This window comes from Gorilla gorilla, chromosome 1 (assembly GCF_029281585.2).
Source record: "Gorilla gorilla gorilla isolate KB3781 chromosome 1, NHGRI_mGorGor1-v2.1_pri, whole genome shotgun sequence".
Lineage (NCBI taxonomy): Eukaryota > Metazoa > Chordata > Mammalia > Primates > Hominidae > Gorilla > Gorilla gorilla.
The window spans coordinates 38,629,335-38,655,323 of NC_073224.2; the positions used below are offsets into that span (position 1 = coordinate 38,629,335).

Genomic DNA, 25,989 nt, shown 5'->3' on the forward strand with positions numbered 1-25,989 from the left:
ACTTTCCTATGCTATTTTCTGGACTTAGAGACACACCAGGCCAAGTTCTAGTGGTTTATTTTCTCAAACTAGACAAAATATGCAACCTATGTATAAGTTATGTATTGATATTAATTTCCTCAAAAGAAGATCTGATACAAAACATCTAAAGGCATAACAACTTTAAGTTTCTGCAAGATCCCAAAATGTCTTCTTGCTCTGAAATTAGTATTTGACAGACTAACACACGAGCTAGATGCTTCAATCCTTTTTAGTATAAGGCAACATATACATTGTTTAATGTATTTATAACAGATTTTGAACAGATTTTGATATTCTACACTTTCAACAAAGTATCAAATTTTCATCTGACTGCAACTCTTTCCTCTTAAAATATATATTGTTTACAGTACATTTATATCATTAAAATCATTACTAAATATACAATATAGGCAAGAGTAATCATATTTGTGTTTTCATGTATAACAATTATTTCCTGATTATAAAATCTATCTCTTCAAAGAAATAACCACACACTGGTACATTTTTCTATTTTTTAAACCAAGACAAAACTGAGCTTATCCTTGACATATATACAGTTTTTAAAAATTGGGATTTTCTAAAAAGTGATTTCTATATATATTTCTAACCAATATGCACTATCAGAGGAGATGCAATTCATGACTAGTACCACCTGAGGGCACTCCTAAAATCTTTAAAAAACCAAGAATCACATTTTTACCTACTGGGAAGGAGACCCAGTCCTACTTCAAGTCCATGGTTTGAAAAATGTCTTTCAGAAAACATGTGTTTCTTTACACAAAGATGATAAATAAGCGTAATTCCTATCCACTGCATATTCTCTGGGCTTCATGTACTTGCAACAAAAGTGTTTCTAAAGCAGGATGAAACACATCTAAATACTTCAAATAAAAGGGTTACAGAATTAAAGAGAACTAAACTCACAGGATTATCTTTCTAGATTATACATTTATCATCAATAAAAAGTTCACATTTCTATAGAAAATAAAAATTCAAGAACTACTTCAAATATATACAAGATCTAAAAGTTAACAAACAGATTTGTTTTAACATATACATGGCACTTTAGTTCAAGAATACAAGTAAACCTTCAGTTTTGCTTTCTCTCTGGAAAAAGAAAGAAAATACAAGTAAACCATGGGCACCTTACCTGTTTCCTGTGAATTTAACACTTCTAAGGCATGCATCATGGCACTTGCGAAGACATTGGCATCCTCTTTGCTGCCAAAGTTGAGACCATACACCTGTCTAGCATCTCGCCACTGGTGGAAGGTCTGTGTAGCTTGATTGTACTTCAACCCTTTAGGAATGGCACAATTTATCACGACCTAAAAAATAATAATTCTTTATAAAGTCAAACCAATAATTGGCAAAATCAAGGATGTCAACAAATGCTGATTGTATATATTCATTCAAATGTGTTCCTAACAGACCTTGGCAAAAATTGCTTAAACAATTATCTGGGTAAAATCTACGCAAATATCAGTCTGATAGAAGTTAAGCTTTTTGCTGATTACAAAGGTCTGCCATAAAACAGTAAATCAGCCGGGCACGGTGGCTCACGCCTGTAATCCCAGCACTTTGGGAGGGCTCGAGGCAGGCGGATCACGAGGTCAGGAGATCGAGACCATCCTGGCTAACACGGTGAAACCCCATCTCTACTAAAAATACAAAAAATTAGCCAGGTGCGGTGGCGGGTGCCTGTAGTCCCAGCTACTCGGGAGGCTGAGGCAAGAAAATGGCGTGAATCCAGGAGGCGGAGTTAGCAGGGAGCCAAGATCGCACCACTGCACTCCAGCCTGGGCGACAGAGCGAGACTCTGTCTCAAAAAAAAAAAAAGTAAATCAGCAAAACAAAAAAAAATTTTCCTCATTAAATATATTTTAACTTGTTTGCTGAAGTTTTACAAATACAAAAAAGTATACACAACCTAAGAGTGTATCTCTGTGAATGTTCACATGAAGTCAGTACCCTGATTAAGAAATCAAACAGCAACACCAGAAGCCCCTCTTCTTAATTCCTCCCACCTCCCAAAAGTTACTAGCCACACTTCTAACATCATAAATTACTACATTTATATGAAATCCAAAAACTAACATATCAATCTGAGGAGGGTCTTGAGTATCTATATAGGGGTCTTAAGTATCTTTCATTAGATTTATTTCCTATTATTAATCGAGTTTTGTAGGTTTTTGGATTTTATATAAATGGAGTTATACAACATGTATTAAACGTATCTGCTCTCTTATCCTCAAAATTATAAGAGCCATCCACTTGTTGCATGCAGCTGTGGTTTGTTCATTTTCACTGCTCTATGGTAGTCGTTTGTATAAATCATATTTATTTAACCATTCTCCCATTAATGAACAATTGGATTATTTGCAGTTTGGGCTATTAAAAATTGCGATGTTATGAACTTTCTACTGCATGTCTTTTGGTACAAACAAGCATTCATTTTTGTTGGGCATATACCCAGGAGTGGAAATATCACAGGACATGTGTATGTTCAGCTCTAGTAGAAAATTCCAAGTAGCTTTCCAAATTGGTTCTAGTAATTTACACTTCCACAAGAGTATACAAGAGCTTGTGCTACTTCTACATACTATGCAACATTACAACTGGTACTGTCAGTCTTTATTTTAGCAATTCTGGTGGGTATGAATGCTTTATCACTGCAGTTTTAGTTTGCATTTCCCTGATTTTTATTAGCTATCTAGATGTCTCTTTTTGTGAATATCTGCTTGAATTAAGTCTCTTGTCCATTTTTCTCCTGAGTTGTCAACTTTTTTCTTCTTTGATTTCTAAGCCCTTTATATATTCTAGATATGATATCATTGTTGGTTATCTGTGTTGCATATATCTTACGCCATTCTATGAATCGCCTTTTCACTCTTAACGGTGTCTTGATGGATGTAAGTTCTTCACTTTGATTCTGTTCAAATTAGCAATCTTTTCCTTTATAGTTACTGCTTTAATGCCCTGTTTAACAAATGTTTCTCAATCACAACGTCATGAAAATATTGTCCCATATTATCTTGTAGAAGCTTTATTATTTTACCTTTCATATTTCTATCCCCAATCCAACTGGAATTGATCTGTGCCTATGGTGTGAGGTAGGGATCAAGTTTGCTATTTGTTTCAATATGGCTGTCCAAATGATCCAGCACTATCACTGTGCTGCAGGTTTGCCTGCAGCACATAAATCAAGTGTCTATAAGGCTCTATTTTCTCCTACAGATCAATATGCCTTTTTGCCAACTCTACAATGTCTTAACTGTTGTAGCTTTATACGAAATCTAGACGACCATTAGAGTGTGTCTTCCTGTTTCATTCTTCAAAATTGCTTTGGCTCTTCTCAGTCCTTTGTGTGCAGCTAGTTTTACATTCTGATTATCAGTTTCTACCAAAGAAATTTTGGGGACTTTGAGGTTGCATGAAAGCTAACATATCAATCTGAGGAGGCTCTTAAGTATCTTTATAGGGGTCTTGAGGATCTTTCATTAGATTTATTATTTTCTATTATTAATCGAGTTCTAAGTATTAGAATCTTCTAATATTCCTAATAATTTACATTAAGGTTTTTTCCTCTAAATACACAATCATGTGATCGGCAATGGACAGCTTTATTTCTTCCTTTCCAATCCATTCACAACGTATTTATCTTCATACACTGGCTAGAAATAACAATACAATGCTGAAAAAAAGTGTTCATAACAAGTATCTTTATTTTCTGATTTTAGAAGGAAAGCTTTCTCAATTAAACCGTTAAAAGTATGATCTTTCACACCAGGCGGGTGGATCATGCCTGTAATTCCAGCACTTTGGGAGGCCAAGGCAGGTGGATCACTTGACATCGGGAGTTCAAGACCAGCCTGGCCAACATGGTGAAACCCCGTCTCTACTAAAAATACAAAACTTAGCCAGGCATGGTGGCATGTGCCTGTAATCCCAGCTACTTGGGAGGCTGAGGCAGAAGAATCACTTGAACCCAGGAAGCAGAGGTTGCAGTGAGCTGAGACTCTGCCACTGCACTCCAGCCTGGGCAACAGAGTGACACTCTGTCTCAAAAAAAATAAATAAATATATAAATAAATAAATGAACTTTCATGTAATAATTTTATTGATATCTTTTATCTGGGGAAAAACCCTATTACTTGACAGCTAAGGGTTTCCATCATGATTGAATACTGCATTTTATCAAGTCCTCCCCAACATCTCTTGAGGTGACTGGTTTTTCTGTTTTTATGCAGTAAGTTACACTGATGATTTTCTAGTATTAAACCAACCTTACATTCCTAGGATAAACAATCTTGGTCCTCACATATCAATTTTTATAAATCTCTAGATTTTTGTTTGATATTGCTCTGTTTGAAATTTTTACATATACTTTTATGAGTGAGATTAACCTGTAATTTCCTCTCTATTGTATTCATACCAGGTTTTGATACCAAAGTAATGCTGGACTTAAAATGAATTGGCACTGTAGAGTTAACAAAAAGATAGGCATCCCCTTTTTGTATTCTCTGGAAAAAAGTACGTAATACTGGTGTTCTTTAAAGGTTTGGTTGAAAAGGACACCACCAGTAGAGCCAGCTAAACAAAGTTTTCTTCCTTTTACTTCTTTTAATGATAGTCTTAATTTCTTCAAAGTGTTTTCGTAGGAATTTCTACATCTACATTTTCAAAATTACTAAAATACAGTAGCTCAAAATATCTCCTTAATCACTTAAATGTCTGTAAGATTCACAGTGATGTCCCTTCTTTCTTCATAATGGTTAAACCATTCTTTTTTTTTTTTCCCAAGAGCTGTCCCTCACAAGGACTTTAGAGACAAATCTCTCCTCCTTAGTGTGTTTGCTTTCTACTGCATTAATTTCTGCTTTTTTTTTTTTTTTGAGATGGAGTCTCGCTCTGTCGCCCAGGCTGGAGTGCAGTGGCGCGATCTCGGCTCACTGCAAGCTCTGCCTCCCGGGTTCACGCTATTCTCCTGCCTCAGCCTCCCGAGTAGCTGGGACTACAGGCACCCGCCAGCACACCCAGCTAATTTTTTGTATTTTTAGTAGAGACAGAGTTTCACCGTGTTAGCCAGGATGGTCTTGATCTCCTGACCTCGTGATCCGCCCACCTCGGCCTCCCAAAGTGCTGGGATTACAGGCGTAAGCCACCGCGCCCGGCCTGTTTCTGCTCTTATCTTTATTGTTACCCTCTTTCTATTAATATTCTATATGGCTTTAATGGCCTATTATTTAATTTCTTGAGATGCATCCTGAGTTCTGGCTGAAAAGTCAACAATACTTCTTTTTCAAGACAAACATTTTAGCCTCTAAATTTCACTTTAATCACAAGTTTAGCTGCATTCTATTGGTGTTAATATGTGGCATGTTCATCACTATTCAGCTCAACCAATTTTTCTTATTTCATTGTGATTTCTTCTCGGACTCATGGACTATTCAGAAAGGTATTTCTTAACACCTACACCTATGGGATTCTCTATTATCTTATTTCTGGATTAATTCTGCTGTGACCATACACTTTGTATGATTTTAATCCTTTGAAATTTGTTGACACTTTATTTAGAGCCAAGCATATATACAATTTTGAAATTGTGACGTACATTTCAAAGGTATGTGGTATATATGTGAATTAGGCTAGGGAGGTAATTGTATTGTTCAAACCTTCTATACATTCTTACAGACCTTTTTTTCTGACTGCCTGTTCCATCAGCTACTAACAGAAGTAAGTTAAAGTCTCCTGCTGTGACTCATAAATTTGTAACCAGAACAAGAGGAACTGTGAAATATCTGGTTCCAAAATGGCAGCGCAGAAGCAAGCTATGGCAAAAACCACCATCACTTTTGCACCAACCTAATAGTTCCCTACTCTCCCTGCACCCCAACAAAACAAAATCAAGTATACAGCACCAGCAATATCCCACAACTCAAATAGGAGTAGGAGACGGTTCCTGGAGACACAGAGAAATAAAAAAGCTCTCAGCAGACAGTAAGAGAATCAGACCTCCATATCCACAATGGCCCTCCCCACAGCCTGCTGGCACCAAGCACGCAGAAAATCTCCCCCAACTCACGCCTTCTACATTGGAAAAAATTAGATCAAGGTAAACAACAAACTTCTCCACCATCCTGGGTTCATGGCAAAAGACCCATCTGTCATCTCAAACCATGGGAAGCATTGGGAGTGGCAGAAGGGAGAAATATCCCTGAGAACAGCCAAAGTGGGGAAGCAGGACTAGTCCAGAAAGTCTGCTCTGTAACTTGGCCAAAGGAGACACCGAGTCAAAGTGGCTGTTCAGCAGCACCATAGCCAGCCTTCCCACACTACCAGGACATCCCCATTGGGACTTCCTCAATTTGGGATGGGTAGCACTCTGTTTACCAGAACCTAGGCAAATCTGAACTTTTTTTTTTTTTTTTCCTGAGACAAGGGCTTCCTGTGCCCCCCAAGGCTGGAGGTAGCTCATGGTAATTCCAGCACTTTGGGAGGCTAAGGCAGGCGGATCACTTGAGGTCAGGAGTTCGAGACCAGCCTGGCCAACATGGCAAAACCCTGTCTCTACTAAAAATACAAAAATTAGCCAGGCGTGGTGGCACATGCCTGTAATCCAGCTACTTGGGAGACTGAGGCAGGAGAATCACTTGAACCCGGGAGGCTAAGGTTGCAGTGAGCCGAGATCATGCCAGTTCACTGCAGCCTGGGTGACAGAGTGAGACTCTGTCTCAAAAAAAAAAAAAAAAAAAAAAAAAAAAAGATTAAATGTTATGCACATTTTACCATAAGGCTGGAGTGCAGTGGCTATTCACAGGCACGATCATTGGACACGACAGTCTTGAACTCCTGGCCCTAGGCAGTTATCCTGCCTCAGCCTCCCAAATAGCTGCGACTATAGGCACAAGCCACTGTGCCCACCCTCCTGATGTGGTTTTTATAAATATTGGGGTGGGGGTGTCACAATTCCTTAGAAGACACTAGAAACCCAAAGCTACTAAATTTTAACATTATCAGAAAATTAGAAGACACATTTTAAGGCAAATCAATATCCCTGCTTGGCAAACAGCTTAAAATGGCAAACAAGAGAAAAGACGTGTTACATTTACTTTTTCAATTGTTCGTAACAGCATGCTAGAAAAAGTTGTGGAAAATATTACTAGGATCAAAATTACATAAACTACTGTTTCCTTTTTCCAATATAAAAATTTGAAATCTGGGGTTGGGCACGGTGGCTCATGCCTGTAATCCCAGCCCTTTGGGAGGCCAAGGCGGGCAGATCACGATGTCAGGAGATTGAGACCATCCTGGCCAACATGGTGAAACCCTGTCTCTACTAAAAATACAAAAATTAGCTGGGCTTGGTGGTGCGTGCCTGTAATCCCTGCTACTCGGGAGGCTGAGGCAGGAGAATAGCTTGAACCAGGGAAGTCAGGCTGCAGTGAGCAGAGATCACACCACTGCACGCCAGCCTAGCGACAGTGAGACTCCGTCTGAAAAACAAAAACAAATTTTTTTTAATCTGAATTAATTCTTTCACTCATCTAACCATTGAGGATAGACAGTACTGCAAATAATCTTTAAAAGTATTAAAATTAAATATTTTCAGGCTGGGCGCAGTGGCTTACGCCTGTAATCCCAGCACTTTGGGAGGCGGAGGCAAGCGGATCATGAGGTCAGGAGATCGAAACCAACCTGGCCAACATGGTGAAACCCTGTCTCTACTAAAAATATAAAAATTAGCCAGGTGTGGTGGCACGTGCCTGTAATCCCAGCTGCTTGGGAGGCTGAGGCAGCAGACTCACTTGAACCAGGGAGTTGAAGGTTGCAATGAGTTGAGATGGCGCCACTGCACTCCAGCCTGGCGACAGAGTGAGATTCCATCTCAAAATAAAATAAAATAAGTATTTTCACTTAATAACTACTTATTGGATGTCCACTGAGCATGCTGTCAGGTTTGGACTACATCATAATCCTAAATTCTGTGCTTCAGATCCAGTGAGCTTGAGTCTAGACTGGTGGTGATGTTCCATCTCACACATGCCTATACATTTTTAGCCTGACCATAACAGAGTAAACAGTGCAGTAAACACCCACAGTTCCTTGTGACCTGGCTATCTTATCCTGTCTATGAGGTCATCCATGACCCTTTCTCCTGTCTTCTCAACAAACTGATGATGCTTTTATGCCCTCACTGTGCTCTATTTTACACTTATCACAACTGAAACATTTAACTGTGGTTCTCTGCTTATGTGCTTAACATCTCCATCCTGCCTCAGCCTCCTGAGTAGCTGGGATTACAGGCGCGCGCCACTACGTCTGGCTAATTTTTGTATTTTTAGTAGAGACTGGGTTTCACCATGGTAGTCAGGCTCTTCTCAAACTCCTGAGCTTGTGATCCACTCACCTCGGCCTCCCAAAGTACTGGGATTAAAGGCGTGAGCCACTGAACCCAGCCAACATTCCCATTCTTTACTGCATCTTTGATTCAAGGTCAGGAACGATATTCTATATAAAACCCAAGCACAGGCCAGGCGCAGTGGCTCACTCCTGTAATCCCAGCACTTTGGGAGGCTGAGGCGGGCAGATCACGAGGTCAGGAGATCGAGATCATCCTGGCTAACATGGTGAAACCCCGTCTCTACTAAAAATACAAAAAATTAACCGGGCGTGGTGACGGGCGCCTGTAGTCCCAGCTGCTCGGGAGGCTGAGGCAGGAGAATGGCATGAACCCGGAAGGCGGAGCTTGCAGTGAGCTGAGATCGAGCCACTGCACTCCAGCCTGGGCGACAGAGCGAGACTGCGTCTCAAAAAAAGAAAAAAAAAAAACACACCCAAGCACAGTACCCATAAGCACTTAATAAATGTTAGGCTGGAATATGAAGTATTTTTTTATATAACATATTTATATAATTGTACATATTCAATTTTATAAGTAAATGGTGGGTGGTTTTAACAGCTCTTACTATAGAAAGTTTAGATGTTTAGTAAATTATAACAGCATGTGCCCACTTAGAACAGACTGATAACCATTAAGATACGTAAGAATGATGGCCAGCCACAGTGGCTCATGCCTATAATCTCAGCTACTCAGGAGACTGAGGCAGAAGGATCACTTGAGCCCAGGAGGTCAAGGCTGCAGTAAGCTATGGTCACACCCCCTGCATTCCAGCCTGGGCAACAGAGGAAAACTCTGTGTCAAAAAAAAAAAAAAAAAACCTGAAATGCAAGAATGAAAGACAGAAAACCAATTATTTATTAGATTTATTCTTAGGGATGGTGTTTCCTTAAGTATCATTATATTAATAAAATTATACTTTCTAATCGTTTATTGCTTATACAAAAATGTGAGTGGCTTTTATATACTGATCACGTAACCAGCAACCTCACTGAAAATCTTGTTAGTTCTAATAGTTTATCTGCAGATACTCCTGGGAGATTTTTAAGCAGACAATTACATCATTGGTGAGTAACCAGCTGTTTCTTTCTTATCAATTCTTACTGCTTCTATTTCTTAAACTTTGTATGGCTAGGTTATCTAGTACCTCCTCTGTATCACTAAATGAAAGTGATTAGAGCTGAAATGCTCAATTTATTCACAAGTTTAACGGGAATGCTCTCGACACTGTACAATCCTGTAAGATACCTGCTGTATGCTTCTATTATCCACCCATCTCAGCTTAACAAGATTAATTTTATGCCTAATGTGATGAGAACTGTTACGTATTGATTCAAATTTTATCAAATGCTTTTTCCAGAACCTCTTGCTTTTGTAGGTTTTCTCCTGGGAAATAACATTAGTAAGTTATCTAATGTTAACCATCCTTATATTACTAAGGCAAACAATGATAAGCCCTATTTGATCAAGAAGTGGTTTTGTTTTGTTTTTTACTCGTTACTACATTTGGTCTGCTAATATCTTATCGAGGACTACTATATCTAGGTATATATTCATAACTGAAGACTGGCTCCTCTCCCAAACGTGTTCTGTGTTTTGGATATCAAAATTATACAAGCCTTATAAAATATCATTCTCTACAATGGTTGCATAAAACAGAAAATATCATGACATTTTAGATTTCATTTGTAAATGCTCTGTACTCTCCTGCAGCTTTTTAAAATTTGGGGGGCAGATTATTTACTACTGATTTATTTCATGATTGTAGGTCTATCACGTTTTCCTATTCTTCAGTTTTAGAAAGTTACGTTTTTCTACAAAATGGCCCACTTACTGGCATAAAGTTTTTTATAATATTTCCTTCAGTAACTATAGTGGTATTCTTTTTTTCATTCCTAAAATTGGTTATTTGTACTGTTCCTTTTTTTTGTTTGATTCTGCAAGTTTTGTTTGTTTGTTTTTTTGAGACATGGTCTTGTTCTGTCTCCCAGGTTGGAGTGCAGTGGCACAATCACACTCACTACAGTCTCCACCTTCCAGGTTTAAGTGATTCTTCTACCTCAGCCTCTCGAGTAGCTGGGACTACAGGCACACACATCACACCTGGCTAGTTGTTTGGGGTTTTTTGTTTTTTGTTTTTTTGAGATGGCGTTTCGCTCTTGTTGCCCAGGCTGGAGTGCAATGGCGCAATCTCGGCTCACCGCAACCTCCACCTCCCAGGTACAAGCGATTCTCCTGCCTCAGCCTCTCAAGTAGCTCGAATTACAGGCATGCGCCACCACGCCCGACTATTTTTTTTTTTTTTTTTATTTTTAGTAGAGACGGGGTTTCACCATGTTAGTCAGGCTGGTTGTGAACTTCTGACCTCAGGTGATCCACCCGCCTTGGCCTCCCAAAGTGCTGGGATTACAGACAAGCACCACCACGCCTGGCCTGTTTGGGTTTTAAAAAATAGTTTTGTAGAGACAGAGTCTCATTATGTTGACCAGGCTGGTCTTGAACTCTTGGGCAAGCAATCTTCCTGCCTTGGCGTCCCAAAGAGCTGGGATTACAGGTGTGAGCCACCACGCCAGCTAGTTTATCTTTTCAATGAAGCAGCTTTTGTATTAACAAATACTATTTATTTTCATTTAATTAATATCTTTTTAATATTTTCTTCTGCTTTCTTTGGGTTAAGCTCATTATTTTTTAGTTTCCCTTTTTTTCCTACTACATGCAATTAAGACTTGTCCATCTAAGGACAGCTTAGATGTCCTACAGGTTTCTATATGTAATATCACTCAGGTCTCAGTGTTTTCTTATTTTCTAAATATTTTCTAATATACATAATAATTTCCTCTTAATGTCACAATTTAGAAGCACAGTTTTAAATTTTTAAATGTTTTAAGAAACATTCTATTTGCCAAAATCTAAGAGTCATAGGATAGTTTACTTCTCCTAGAAATAAAAATTTTGGTATTTCATATGCAAATTTCCTAGCTTAAATTTCTTTCCGAGCCTGGCGCAGTGGCTCACGCCTGTAATCCTTGCACTTTGGGAGGCTGAGGCAGGTGGATCACCTGAGGCCAGGAGTTCGAAACCAGCCTGACCAACATGGAGAAACCCCATCTCTACTAAAAATACAAAATTAGCCAGGCATGGTGGCGCATGCCTGTAATCCCAGCTACTCTGGAGGCTGAGGCAGGAGAATCGCTTGAACCCGGGAAGCAGAGGTTGCAGTGAACCGCGATCGCGCCATTGCACTCCACCCTGGGCGACAAGAGCAAAACTCTGTCTCAAATAATAAAAAAAAAAGAATTTCTTTCTGATTATCTTCAAATATTCTTTTTTGTTTCTCTAAATGTAGGATTGTTCATCAGTACTTTCAAATAACCAATTCACTAAATTTACCAAAAACGTAGTTTCTTTACAGCTATTAGTTTGGAATGTTGTATTAAGAAGGTTCAACAATTTCTACAAAATTTTAATTGTCCAGTTTTCTTTTTTTCCCCCATAATAACATCTTGGGGTGTATTTGATTTATCTCTGGACTAAGTCGCTGCTGGAACAAAGACAAAGATGAGAGAGTGCTCCCCAGAACCTGGACTACAAACGGGACAAAGGGGGCTCTTGGTAAAAAGCCTGGAAGACCAGAAAAAGGCTGTGCAACACAACAAGGAAACTGGAGCCTAGAGGAAAAGGCAGGAAGACTAAGGAGGGAAAAGAAGAGGGCGGGGCACAGGGGAGAGACAGACAGAAGGGAGCCAGAGAGGGCAGAAAGAGAGGCAGGCCAAAACCGTCTGTAGAAATGGATAAATCTGGTAAATTCAGAGAATTGCTCTTTCCACAGATTGACTCAGAGCTGTGAAAGTTCATCTCCACGCAGGCACCACATTTGTTTTTACCACGTGCCCCAACAGTTTCAGTGCTCTACAACCAGTGTTTCCTAATTTCTTGGCTTAAGTTGCTTAAGTGAAGGAGTTTCTCATTTCTTGGGGGAGCTTCTAAGCCAGCTAAGAAAGCAACAAACTCCTTTGCTTCCCTGTGCTGATAGAAGGATTTCTCTTGTCTTCTTTCTACGGGGTGTAGCCCCTCTAAGATTGGTAGGTTTTTTTGTGTGGTTTTTTTTTTTTGGTTTTTTTTTTGCCAAAATACCAGTTTCACAGCCCAACCTCTCATAGGCCCACAGCCCCTATATGCATACATGACATATCTTACCAATCCATAATCACCATCCTAAAACCCAGGGCTAATGCAGCATCTGTTTACACCACACTACCACACAATGTAGGGGAAACCTAGGAACCTACCTTTCTTTATAAGAGCTCAGCTGGGCAATGAAGAAGAAAATTTGTTACATTCTTTCTGCATGTGTAGCAGGATGATTTTTAAAGTCAGTTGATTCCAACATCTTTGGTAAATATTTTTTCCCAAAGTATTTTGTAAATCTACTCTTTATAAAAGTTCTTACTATTAGTATATAGTTAATGCTAGTAAGAGCTTATCTGCCTTTTCCTCTATCTACTGCTGTTGATCTGTTAAGGCCCAAGAAATCAAGTAATCAGATAATCCAGCTACTTTCTAAGAAATCCGGAGCGAGGAATTAGTAAAAGCTTAGCTGTCGCCCCAGACATGAACTGCAAAAGCCAAACTATTCCAGCAACCTCAATATCTACTATTTTTCTATCACATGTGAATTTAACAGTATTTTCTGAAACTATCTATACTTTCAACTCCCTCCTCTAACCCCATATCCCAAACTTTGGCAGGAAATGAATTCCATAAACATACAATCTGCCACTTAAGTAGAGTTTTGTTTGTTTGTCCTTAATTTGCTTTAGATTTCAAAAACTAACTAATTGAAAGCCAGAAAATCTAATGAAAATTCATCATAAAAGAACTTGTATTTCTATTTTTGTACAACTTGTTCTAAATCTTCGTTTAGGTTCAGGCTTCATAAAAGGTAGAAAGGGTGGAGAGACAATTTTATATTCAGTTTTTCCCAGAGAGAGACTATTTTGATTAGAGTTTTAAAACTACTTTATTTTACGGAATATGCCAAGTCCTTTTGTAATACTAAATCATTTTTAACAAGAATTATAGTAAAGCCTTACCTGATGGTCCTGAATCTTCCTGCCCACCACTCTGAATGTGTTGTTGCCTGTATGGTGATAGATATGAACTCTGCTGAATCCAGTTGAGCCACCAGCTGGCACCCACTTCTTATTGGCATCATCATAAACCATCACAGCAGCTCTTGCCTGACAGATACTCTGTTCACTGTAAAAAATAAAATAAAATATTCAAACTTACAATATTTAAAATATGCTAAGTGTTCCACATAGCCACACAAACCTAGGAGTCAGTCAACAATCAGTGGTGTTATTGGGTGCTGGAAACAACAATGGACAAGACAGAGGCTTCCTGTCTTTATGTGTAGAGTCTAATGGTGAAGACAAACCAAAAAAAATAAAGTATAATTAAAAGACCAAAAGGAGAGCAGGATCCACGAAGAACACTTAGATAAGCAACACAAGAAATGGTTTCTTCTAAATTTGAGTATCTAATTCATTCACTAAACTGAATACAACTATTATGTTGGTTCAAAAGTAATTGCACTTTTTGCTATTTTAATGGCAAAAACTGCAATTACTTTTGCACCAACCTAATACAAGTGTAAATTAATCATTATTTGCTTAATTGCATACATGTTTAGTATATTGATGACCTGTCTGTGATAACACCTTCTTTACTGAGAAAATTATTTTTATCCTCAGGCTTGCCCTAAAGTCTGTAACTAAGTCTGATAATCAATCATCTGCCCCTTGAGACATGGAGTGGCCGCTAACAACCAATGTATGGCAGTGTAACTAAATTCCTCATTCGCCTTGGGCAAGATAACATCCTGTGCTTCAAATTTCTTCATTTAAAAATGAAAATGTAAAATGAGGTAATTTCTAAAGACCCCACTAGATTTTAAATTCTAGCCTCCAAAGATAAATATTAAAGGGGAAAAGGCCAATTCTGTCACAGAATCTTTAAACATTAGCTTCACCTATCTCAATTATTTGTTATCAAGTGAGACTGAGATACACAAATAAATAAAATAGAGATGCCAGGCACGATGGCTCAATGCTTGTAATCCCAGCACTTTGGGAAGCCAAGGTGGGAGAATAACCTGAGGCCAGGAGTTCAAGACCAGCCTGGGCAATATATCAAGACCCCGTCTCTATATTTAAAATAAAATATAAAGATAATCTCAATTTCATCTTAAGCAATGGGTTCATCTTTCAAATATTCTAGGATATTAGAATAGGCACATCAACTCTATGCTATTAACCCAATTAAAATAACTCAACCTCAATAGACAAGCCTTCTGATACTCCTGAGACTTAACAGTCATTAATGGAAATCCTCTGAAGTAGCTCATGCAACCACATCCTTCACAAAAGCACTGCTTATTCTATCAATTTTATCTCAAAAATTTTAAACAATAAATCATGTCGGTTCTTTCCTAAAAATTCTCAAACAGAAAGTCACCCTCACACTCTCCCCCTCTCCCCTGTTGCTCGTGCATCTGCCCCACCTCTTAACCCATCCAAGAGGGATAATGAAATGCAACTTTGCAGGAGATGGCATGTGTTTTATTCTTGTCCTTGATGACAGAAGATCACTGAAGGCCTAAAGAGGTCACAGCACTGAGTAATAAAATTGCTTCAGAACAACAGGGTTATAATTATTTGTAATTTTCCATTAGAAAAATGTTTACAAAAACTAACTTGTAACAATATTTGTGCAGCAAACCCAATGGTAATGTCTACATTTTTATGCTGCACTGACATTTTTGGTAAAATACTTCTGGGAATGAAAATAAGCCAATGACTAAAACTTGAATTATTTTTAAAAAATAGATTAAAGGGCATGTGTCAGTAGCAGTTGAAAAATCTCTCCATCATTCACAACAGAAATATTTTGTATGTGATGACATTTACATAACCCTATGGAAAGATTACATGAAACAAGCCAAGGCAAAGTGCCTCTTACAGCTTACAATTCAAGCAACAAATTTACTGCTAAATGTAAATAATTCAATAAACAAATCTAGAATAATACAGGATAGTAGTTTCCAGTTTTCAAATAATATTTTTGCAGCTACATTGTTTCTAAGATTCCCAAGATTCAAGAGATAATGTCTTGGGGTGTGGGGAGCTGGGGGAGGGACAGCATTAGGAGAAATACCTAATCTAAATGACGAGTTGATGGGTGCAGCAAACCAACATGGCACACGTATACCTATGTAACAAACCTGCACGTTGTGCACATGTACCCTAGAACTTAAATAATAAATAAATAAAATAAAATCATGTCTCTTTAAGAAGTGTCAGTAAGATCATATAAGCTAAAGCAATACCTCATTTTGTAAACAGGTCACTTCATGCCTCAAAAAAATTTTTTTCTTTTAAGTATAAGAAATCTAAAACAAGGAAAGTTAGCTTTAATGGCCCCAAAGTTTTCCTCTACTTTTTTTCTCCAAATGAACGTATCCAAGTAGCCAAGAAAAGTCAAAAATGCAAAAAATTAATTGGTTTTCTGAAGATGAAAAGAAATCTTCAAAATGAAATGTTAAACATTTCCAATTCTAAACAAAGCTGAGAATAAAGAGAAGAAAAAATAAGCTATGGGTAAGAGCTGAGGTGTTATTGGAGAGGTAGTAATAGCCCTGTGGGTATGTGGCACACTGTGAAGGGACTGGCTAAACCCAAATAACTGTGTAGCCCTAGAAGATATCAGGCACTGGTGGGGCGCAGTGGCTCACACCTGTAATCCCAGCACTTTGGGAGGCCAAGGCAGGTGGATCACCTGAGTTTAGGAATTCGAGACCAGCCTGGCCAACATGGGGAAACCCCATCTCTACTAAAAATACAAAAATTAGCTGGGTGTGGTGGCAGGCACCTGTAACCCCAGCTACTTGGGAAGCTGAAGCAGGAGAATCATAATCACACCATGGACTCCAGCCTGGGTGACAGAGCAACGCTCCATCTCAAAAAAAAAAAAAGACATTAGGCACTCAGAGAAGCCCCCAACAAGGCCCAGCCAGGAAAGGATGGCACTGCCTGCTAGGGTTTAGCGACAAATGCAACTCAGTCCTCTTATTCCTTTCCACAGCATGTGAGGACCTCTTCTCACTAGAGACATCCTGCCATGTACAGCTGACCACTGAACAACATGGGAACTGCGCAGGTCCACTTATACATGGATTTTTTTTTTCCAGTGTTTTTCACTATTTTTTCCAGTGTTACATTGGAAAAACTGTGCCTGCCTCCCCTTCCACCTCCTTCTCCTCTCCCACCTTACCCTTCCTAAGACAGCAAGGCCAAGCCCTCCTCTTTCCTGCCCCTCCTCAGCCTGCTCAACATGAAGACAAGGATGAAGGTCTCCATAATGATCCATGTCCATTTCATGAATAGTAAATATATTTTCTCCTTCTTGTGATTTTTTAATGTTTTTTTAAATAACATTTTCTTTTCTCTTGATTAAGAATATGGGCCAGGCGTGGTGGCTCACACCTGTAATCCTAGCACTTTGGGAGGCCAAGGCGGGCAGATCACCTGAGGTGAGGAGTTGGAGACCAGCCTGACCAACATGGAGAAACCCCATCTCTACTAAAAATGCAAAAAAAAATTAGCCAGGTCTGGTGGCGAGCACCTGTAATCCCAGCTACTCGGGAGGCTGAGGCAGGAGAATGGCTTGAACCTGGGAGGCAGAGGTTATGGTGAGCTGAGATCGCGCCATGACACTCCAGCCTAGGCAAGAAGAGCGAAACTCCGTCTCAAAAAGAATATGGTATAAAATACACATAACATAACAAAACGTGTTGATCAACTGTTTATGGATATCTATAAAGCTTCTACTCAACAGTAAACTATTATTAGTTAAGTTATGGGGGATTCAAAAGTTGCACTTGGGCCGGGCACAGTGGCTCGTGCCTGTAAACTCAGCACTTTGGGAGGCCAAGGCAGGCAGATCATTTGAGGTCAGGAGACCAGCCTAGCCAACATAGTGAAACTGCATCTCTACTAAAGATACAAAAATTAGCCAGGCATGGTGACGTGCACCTGTGGTCCCAGCTACTTGAGTGGCTGAAGCACAAGAATCGCTTGAACCCAGGAGACAGAGGTTGCAGTGAGCCGAGATCATGCCACTACACTCCAGCCTGGGCGACAGAGTGAGACTCTGTCTCAAAAAAAAAAGAAAAAAAAGAAAGAAAAACAAAAGAAAAGTTGCACTTGGGGGCCAGAGTCCCTAACCTCCTCCACCCCTCTACTCACCTTTTATAACTCTACTGTTCAAGGGTCAACTGTATTTGGCCTGGGGTCCTGGGTACAGGGCTCCTCAAAGTGTCTTTGGTATACTAATGAGATGATTCTTGGCTGAAGGGGCTTCTAGATGGCTTCAGATGGGGCCAAGTGGCCGGAAATATCATGGCATGATTGGAAGGCTGGAACTCAGGCCCACACTTCCCACCTCATTACTGCCCCCCGCCAACAACTGGGGAAGGGAGACGGACTAGAGATCGAGTTCAATCACAATGGCCAATGATTTCATCGATCATGCCTATGTAATGAAACTTCCATAAAAACCCTGAATGACAGGGTCAGAGGGCTTCCAGGTTGATCAACATATGAAGGTGCTGGGAGAGTCGCACTTGGAAAGGGCAGGAAAAGACTCAACCCCCGCACCCTCACACCTTACCCTCTGCCTCTCTTCCATCTGGCTATTCCTAAATTATATCCTCTATAATAAATGGGTAGTAGTGAAGCGCTTTCCTGAGTTCTGGGAATCATTCTAGCAAATTATCAAATGTGGGTTGGGTGGTTTCAGGAACCCCAGTATTTGCAGTTGGCTAAGCAGATGTGGGTAGCCTGGGCACTCCATTTGCAGCTGGTATCTGAAGTAGGAGCAGCCTTATGGAACTGAGTCCTTAACCTATGGGGTCTATTAACTGCACAGTGTCAGAGTGAACTGAATTATTGGACACCCAGCTGGTGAAATCTCGAGAAGAGACTGTTGAAGTAAGGAAAAAAGCTACTCACATACTAACTCCGATTACAGGTGTGATGCACAAAATAAATTGGTAAGCAGTTTTAGACTTCATGGAGCCATGAACATCAAAAGCAGACTAGATAAATCAATACAGAACTGGCTGCCAATATTTTGCCCTACTTGACAGCTATGCGATGGGGCGGTGGTGGGGACAAACATAACTTATTTAAAATGATATTTTTGGAATCTAAAAATAGGACTATTTCAAAACAAAGACAAATCATTAAATGCAATAACTTGAGCTTTCTAGACAATTCCCTCTATTATCTGCAGATTCTGTTTTCCCCCCGTTTCTCCCTGGTCCAGTGAAATGCTTAGCCAAGGGCCTACTTTAAAATATGGCTGGCCTTAGCCACAAGAGACAGTATTGCTGCATGGACACTGGTGAACAAATACTAGAGCAATGCATCATTTTACTACCATCCTATCTGCATCATGACAAGCCTCAAAATGAATGCCCAGTCAAAGTCTTCAAGATTCTGAGTCAGTGAAGCGACTACGCAAAAGATTAAATTAGTAAATTACCAAGCTGTACTTTCGTGAAGATCAGGCACTAAATTAGTTATAAACAAAAACTTCATTTTTATGACCCAGTGCAATTGGTATACATAGTTAATTATACTTCATCTTCTGATGTTAATTTTGGTATTTTAAAATAAAATATGGCATTAAAAGGCTAGAGACAGCTGGTTTAAAAGAAGGGAAAAAAGGTCTAAAAACCAAGACACCAAATTACAATTTTGTAGTTTTGTCAGGTAGTTCATTTCTGAATATTGTCAAGTTGACTGAGCAGGTATATGTGATGAGAACGCTTGCCAAGTTCTATTCTCACAGGTACCAGTGAATGAAGCGCTTCCTGGTATTTAAGCAGACTAAGGATTGCTAGGCTAGTCTTGTATATACTATTTATTGAGATTGCAGTAAAACCAAGTTGTTAACAAATATCAATTTCTTTTCAAAGATATCACTTATTAATCATTACTTGTCAAAGAAAGCATGAATATGACAATATGTAGCACATAGTAGGCACTCTTTAAATGCTTTTTCAGCACTTACTGTAATCTAACAAAATCCTACTCATCAAGACCTGGATCAAATACTATTCCTCTTATTAATTCTCTCTGCGGTTCCCAAAGCCAGAACTAATTGCTCCTTCCTCCGAGTTCTCAGAGTATTCATTAATCTCTCAACAAACAACACTCTCTGAGGAGGCAATATTTAAGCCATGGGAAAGACTTGAGTTTTACTCCAAGTGTATACTGGGAAGCCACTGAAGGGCTTTAAGCAGAACACGGCCTGCATTTTAAAGATAACTGTAGCTACTATGTAGAGAAAGAATTCAAGAAAGTGGCAGCAAAATCAAGAACAGAAGCACAAATACCAGACGAGAAAAAAAGGAGGGAGAGGAAAGCACTGGGGATGTATGTTGCAAGTACAGAAGAAAGGATCTGTAGATAGATAGGATGCAAAGGAGGAGGCAATCAAAAGGAGGAAAAAAATTATGGATGCACCTAGCATTTTAATGATACTCCCAGTTAGTATGTGATATGCTGTAAAGTATTAAAATGTACCACCACTGAAAGTCATGGCCCAACTCACTTATTTAGAAACATGTCTTCATCATCTTTGAAAATGGAAAATATGTCATCCCTTCTTGAATCCCCTATGTGCAGCACAGAGCCTAGTCTGTAGTGAGTTATCAACATGTGCACAATAACCTCTACTATACTATCAGCCTCTTAAGAGAATATATCCTAAAGAAAGAGAATTAGCATCACATCTGTTATGATACTGAGTCATTCTATGAACTAAGATGTCATTTATTCAGAAGATAAAATACCAAGAAATAACACTAAAAACTTTGGAATTTTAAAGACAGGATTTCCATCTTATTCTCTGATATCAATTTATTGGGCTACGTCTACAATATTATGACATTTCAAAGATTAAAGAGGCTCAGAGTAAACACAATTGTGTTAGGTTTCAACTCGATTCCACAAATATTGTTCACATTTATAACACAGGTCCTGGCATATAGTAAAAGTGGGCGAGACCAGCTCAGTTATATAAGATTGTGGGCCAGGCACGGTGGCTCACACCTGTAATCCCAGCACACTGAGAGGCTGAGGTGAGTGGATCACCTGAGGTCAGGAGTTCGAGACCAGCCTGGCCAACATGGCAAAACCCCATCTCTACTAAAAATACCAAAAATTAGCCAGGCATAGTGCCTCGTGCCTGTAGTCCCAGCTACTTGGGAGGCTGAGACATGAGATTCGCTTGAACCTGGGAGGCAGAGGTTGCCGTGAGCCAACAGTATGCCACTGCACTCCAGCCTGGGTGACAAAGTGAGACTCTGTCTCCAAAATATATAAAAAATAAAAAAATAAAGATTGTGCATTCAGATATGAATAATAAACACATTTTCTCAAATAGGAAAGTGAACAATAAATAGCATGTGCTATATACTGTGTTAAGCACTAGACGAGCTTTTTCCTAGTCCATAGCACCAACACCACCACTCTGAAATCACACCATCCTACAAATGTAGGGTTCACTCCAGAATCCTCCGTGACTCTCACTGCTCCACACACACAGTCACCAAGCCCTGTCAATTCTATTTCCAAAAGACTCCTACAATGCATCAGTACCCTTTGTTCACAACGCTCAAAAGCTTTAATTTGGGCCCTCCCTAGTTCCTCAACTGGCTTATTTCAAAAATCTCCTTACCTGTATCTCTCACTGCAATCTTATTCTTCCCTCTCAATGCTTCCAGAGGGATATTTTTAAAAATAAAATCTGATCATGCCACTCTTCTGGTTAAGATGCCTCAAAGACTCATTTCAGGATAAACTCTGGCTTCACAGCATCACGTACAGGGTCCACTATAATTGGGCCTCTGTCTTCCTCAACATTTATTTTTTCTTTAAAATACTTATGAAGCATGCAATGTGTGCCAGACATTATTCTACCATCCTAGTGCTGGGAGCACATTGGTGTTCAAAATAGTCTAAAACTACAGCAATAACACGCCTTCCCCTCTTCCTGACCTATCTGCCCCATTTTCATCTTCCCAGATACCTTCTAATTCTGATCTGTCCTTGAGAATTCAGAAACTCACCTCTTCTTGAAAGCTTTACACTCCCCCAAAACAAGAACTTATTTCCTGTGCTCTCACAATATATTGTGCATATCATCTCTACCAATATCAGATGTTAAATCCATGAAGGACTGGCACTGTCTCTCTCCTAATTAAAGATTTGTGAGAGAAGTGGCCTGAAAAGTGGTGAGAGATACTAAGTGTAAAAAGTAAACATCTGTAAACTTGGAGTAAGAGCCCTGAAATACGACAGTGAAAGCTTCCTTTTCTGACCTCCAATGCGCAAATGGACAATCTCTCCACTCCTCCCCTTCCCATCCACAAACCATACCACTAGCACTCTAAATGCTCAGAGCTCCTCAACTCATCACTCTGCACTGTTCTGCTCCCAGAGGTTGAGAATCAGCTGTGCAGCCTGGGCAACATAGCAAGACCCCCACCTCTACAGAAATGAAAAACTTAAAAATCAGCTGGGCACAGTGGCACATGCCTGTAGTCTTAAGTACTTGGGAGGCTGAGGTGGGAGGATCACTTGAGCCAGGAGTTCAAGGCCACAGTGAGTCATGATCATGTCACTGCACTCCAGCCTGCGTGACACAGTGAGACTCTGTCTCAAAAAAAAAAAAAAAAAACCCAAAAAACAAAACGAATCAGCTGTGTCTGTGACCAAATGTATTCATTATAATTGTACTTGTAAGTCTGCAATCTAAATATCATATAAATTGATATGTGAGTATACAGAAATACTACAAAAATTAAGTTAAATGTTTTGAAAAGTCTTTATCAAGGTAGGTCACTAAAAAGATCATACAAGTCTAACAGATATTCAGAATGCTTTGCATATGTCTAAGTTCTCTCTCCACTTCAAAGAAACCAAAGCTAAAACGTCATTATCTGCTGCGGCATGCTTTAGGAAGAAAAACAATATAGACTTCTCATCACCAGATTAACACTAAAGAAAAAGCTTTACAGCAAAAGACTAGAGAATTAACACATATGATATAACAGAGACTAGAGTATTTAAAGAGTGAGAGGCACCACAGGAGCAAGCACACAGAGGAACATCCATATGAAGAGGCAGCAAGAGGGCGGCCATCTGCAAGCCAAGGAGAGAGGCCTCAGAGGAAACCAGCCCTGCCAGCACATCAAGCTCAGACTTTTCAGAGCTGTGAGAAAGTAAATTTCTGGGCCAGGCGCAGTGGCTCACGCCTGTAATCCCAGCACTTTGGGAGGCTGAGGCAGGTGGATTGCTGGAGCCCAGGAGTTCAAGACCAGCCTGGGCAACATAACAAAACCCCACCTCTACAAAAAGTACAAAACTTAGTCGGGCAGGGTGGCAGGCACGTGTGGTCCCAGCTATTCAGGAGGCTGAGGTGGGAGGATTACTGGAGCCTTGGGCCAAGATTGTGCCACTGCACTCCAACCTGGGTGACAGAGTTAAGACCCTATCTCAAAAAACTTTTTAAAAAACTTAAAAATCTGTTTAAGCTTCCAAAAATAAATGAAAAATAAATATTTAAAGTTATATGTCATTTTTAAGGATACCAAACTTGATTTCAACTAACTAACCACTATCACCAGTAGACCAAATTAGAAACTTATCTCCTTTGCCATTCCGTTAAAAAAAGAAAGAAAAAAATAAAAATCTTGCTAAGAATCAGGAGAAAAAATTTGCTTGCTAGTTACAATTCGGTTCTGCCACAATGGCTGAGAGATTGAGGAATACAACAAAAACACTGTGAATGCCACTGACAAACAGCAGATGCAAATAACGGCAGCCTACAAAGTTATTTTCTGCAAGGCAAGAAAACCATCTGGAATGCAGCAGCACCAAATATGCAGAAAGGCAAAACTTCCTCTAAAGACCACACTTATGTTTCATTCATCTTTCTGAGAAATAGAATAATAAATAAAAGGTAAAAACATCAATATGGCACTATTAAACTCTTTGTCCTACAATACCTATATTCATGTGCAAAGTACAAATGCAGTCTAGTATAACTGATCCAGATTCACCAAAGAAAATGGTCAGTCTAAATGATCATCGAAAGCAAGATGGCATGATTTAAAAGAAAACATTTCAGCAAATCTATTGGGTCATTCTGCAGGATGAAAAAATCTCTTAAAATAGGGGAAAACGTTAAGGTTAAATATAATAATATGTAGAAAAAGTACTTTAGAGAATGTACCTACCACATGTAGTCATGTGTGCTTAGGGGTAATCTTTTTTTCAATAGGGAGTAATCTCTTTAGGGAGTAATCTTTTCTCAATAATTCTTATGGTACTATTTGACTTCAATCATGAATTCCTCTTACTTAAGTATAGAATCTGCAAAATTCAATAAATGTGACTCAGGCGGTAAAAAGAACCTGTCCCTATCTGCAACATACCTGGAGACAGAGAATAATAAAGACAATTAGAATGCACAATTTCCATATTCTTAGAACCATAAGAGAGACAGAGAAACCTGTAAAACTTACAAAAGCTCTGGAGACCGAAAAAAATAAAAAGAAACATTTACAGGCTGGATACAGTGGCTCTAGCCTGCAATCCCAGCACTCTGAGAAGCCAAGGCAGGAAGATCACTTGAGCCCAGGAGTTAGAGATCAGCCTGAACAAAACAAAGTGAGACTCTGTCTCTACAAGATATGAAAAATAAAATAAATTAGCCAGGCACAATGGTGTGCACCTGTAGTCCCACCTACTTGGGAGGCTGAGGTAGAAGGGCCACTTCAGCCCAGGAGTGCAAGGTTACAGTGAGCTATTATTGAGCCACTGCATTCCAGCTTGGGCGACAGAGCAAGACACTCTCTCTTAAAAAAGGAAGAAAAGAAAGAAATATTAACAAACTAGTAAGACTGAGAGTATCTAGGGTGGGAACCTGCTCTGTGTGTGCAACTCTAGCTGGCCACATAATGACAAAGACAGCCTGCTGCTAAGCAGCACAGAAAAAATTCAAGCAATGCCCTCTTTCTTGTAATATGAAAGACTAATTAACAAAGATAAAGCAAACGTTACTTGGAAAAATTAAAACCAACAGTTTCAGAAGAATGCACTCTACAACTGTCTATAAATATTTCAGAGCCCATATTTCAGAGTATTGTTTAACTGTAGGCACAAAAAATCCTATCAATGAGGAAAAATGTTATCAGTGAATTACTACCTAATAGAGACTAACAGCTCCCCAGTTAGTCAGTTATAAAGAATCCAAATCTCTTGGTTTATGTTATGAAAGACCTAAATCCCAGAGACAATTAAGTGACATAAGCAGTTACTGAGCCAGTGTTGATACTAATAATACTACTAATAATAGTAAAAAATAAGGATATGTATATAGTACTTACTAAGTGCCATATATGGTTCTATGTGCTTTGCCTGTATTAATTCACTTATCTCTTCAACAACCTTATTTGGTAGGTACCGTTAATATCCCCATTTTACAGATAGGAAATGGAGACACAAGAAGTGAATTAACTTGACTAAAGACATACTGTAGGGAGAGGCAGAAATGGGACTTAAAGCAGCCAGTCTGCTTCCAGGTCTGGACTTGCAACCACTCTACTAAAAAAAGAAAGATTCTGACTATAAACTATATTAGTTTCACAAAATTACCTCTTCGTATATTTTCTATTATTTCCACATTATACTTCATGTTATATTTAATTTGAAGCTAAGAGGAAAGAATTTATTTGCTGAAATTTATGTTCTTTTTAGAAATAACCAAGGTTTATTTTAAAGGTTTAATTACTGAAGATACAATGTTAACCTATAACAAAAACATGTCTAGAATATCAGATTTTTTTAAGGCAGTGGGAAGAAACTTATTCATAAAATTAATACTCCAGGGAAAGTTTCTTTCAAATAGACTCTCAACTTTCTTCAAAGAATTACATGAAAGACAAAATCTGTGGGAAACATTTTAGACATCAAACTATAGATACAGATAGAGATTCATACAGACATGCACACAGAAACATGAAGAATAGAATAGCAGCTATCGTTCCATTATTTTATTTAAACTACTCCAACTTTGTTACTACACAATGTATGAGCTTAGCACATTACAGGACGCACATGAACTTTGAAATCTATTAGCCAATTAGAAGAATATGTCTTTACATCTTTCAAAAAGAATAGGTAAAAAGAAATAATATACTTTCAGTTATAAATATTTTCATCCAAGTCAGCGTAGAAAAATATTGACTAGAAAATTAAGATAAAACTTCAACCTAAAACTACAGAAAAAGACCCTTTCAATGTTTAAAGTTTTGTTATGTTCCTTTATTTGAGATGCTTTGCTGTTCTTCCTATGTAAGATATCACATAGCTTCCTAGCGGTAAACTTTGCTTTTAAAATTTCTCACCCTACTGTGTGATTCTGGTTCC

The 25,989-nt window shown here is 39.0% G+C and overlaps 1 protein-coding gene across 20 annotated transcripts in view; it reads right to left on the minus strand.

Annotated features, from left to right (window-relative positions):
- Positions 1-25,989, minus strand: part of ENAH (ENAH actin regulator) — a 159,570-nt gene that overhangs the window by 60,801 nt on the left and 72,780 nt on the right. For all 20 annotated transcript variants that reach the window (XM_055372062.2, XM_055372045.2, XM_055372042.2 and 17 more), the window contains 2 exons: positions 13,516-13,681; positions 1,172-1,349 (listed from right to left, as the gene is read on the minus strand). In XM_055372062.2, coding sequence (XP_055228037.1) covers positions 1,172-1,349; positions 13,516-13,681 — 344 coding nt within the window. The remainder of the gene's footprint in view (positions 1-1,171; positions 1,350-13,515; positions 13,682-25,989) is intronic.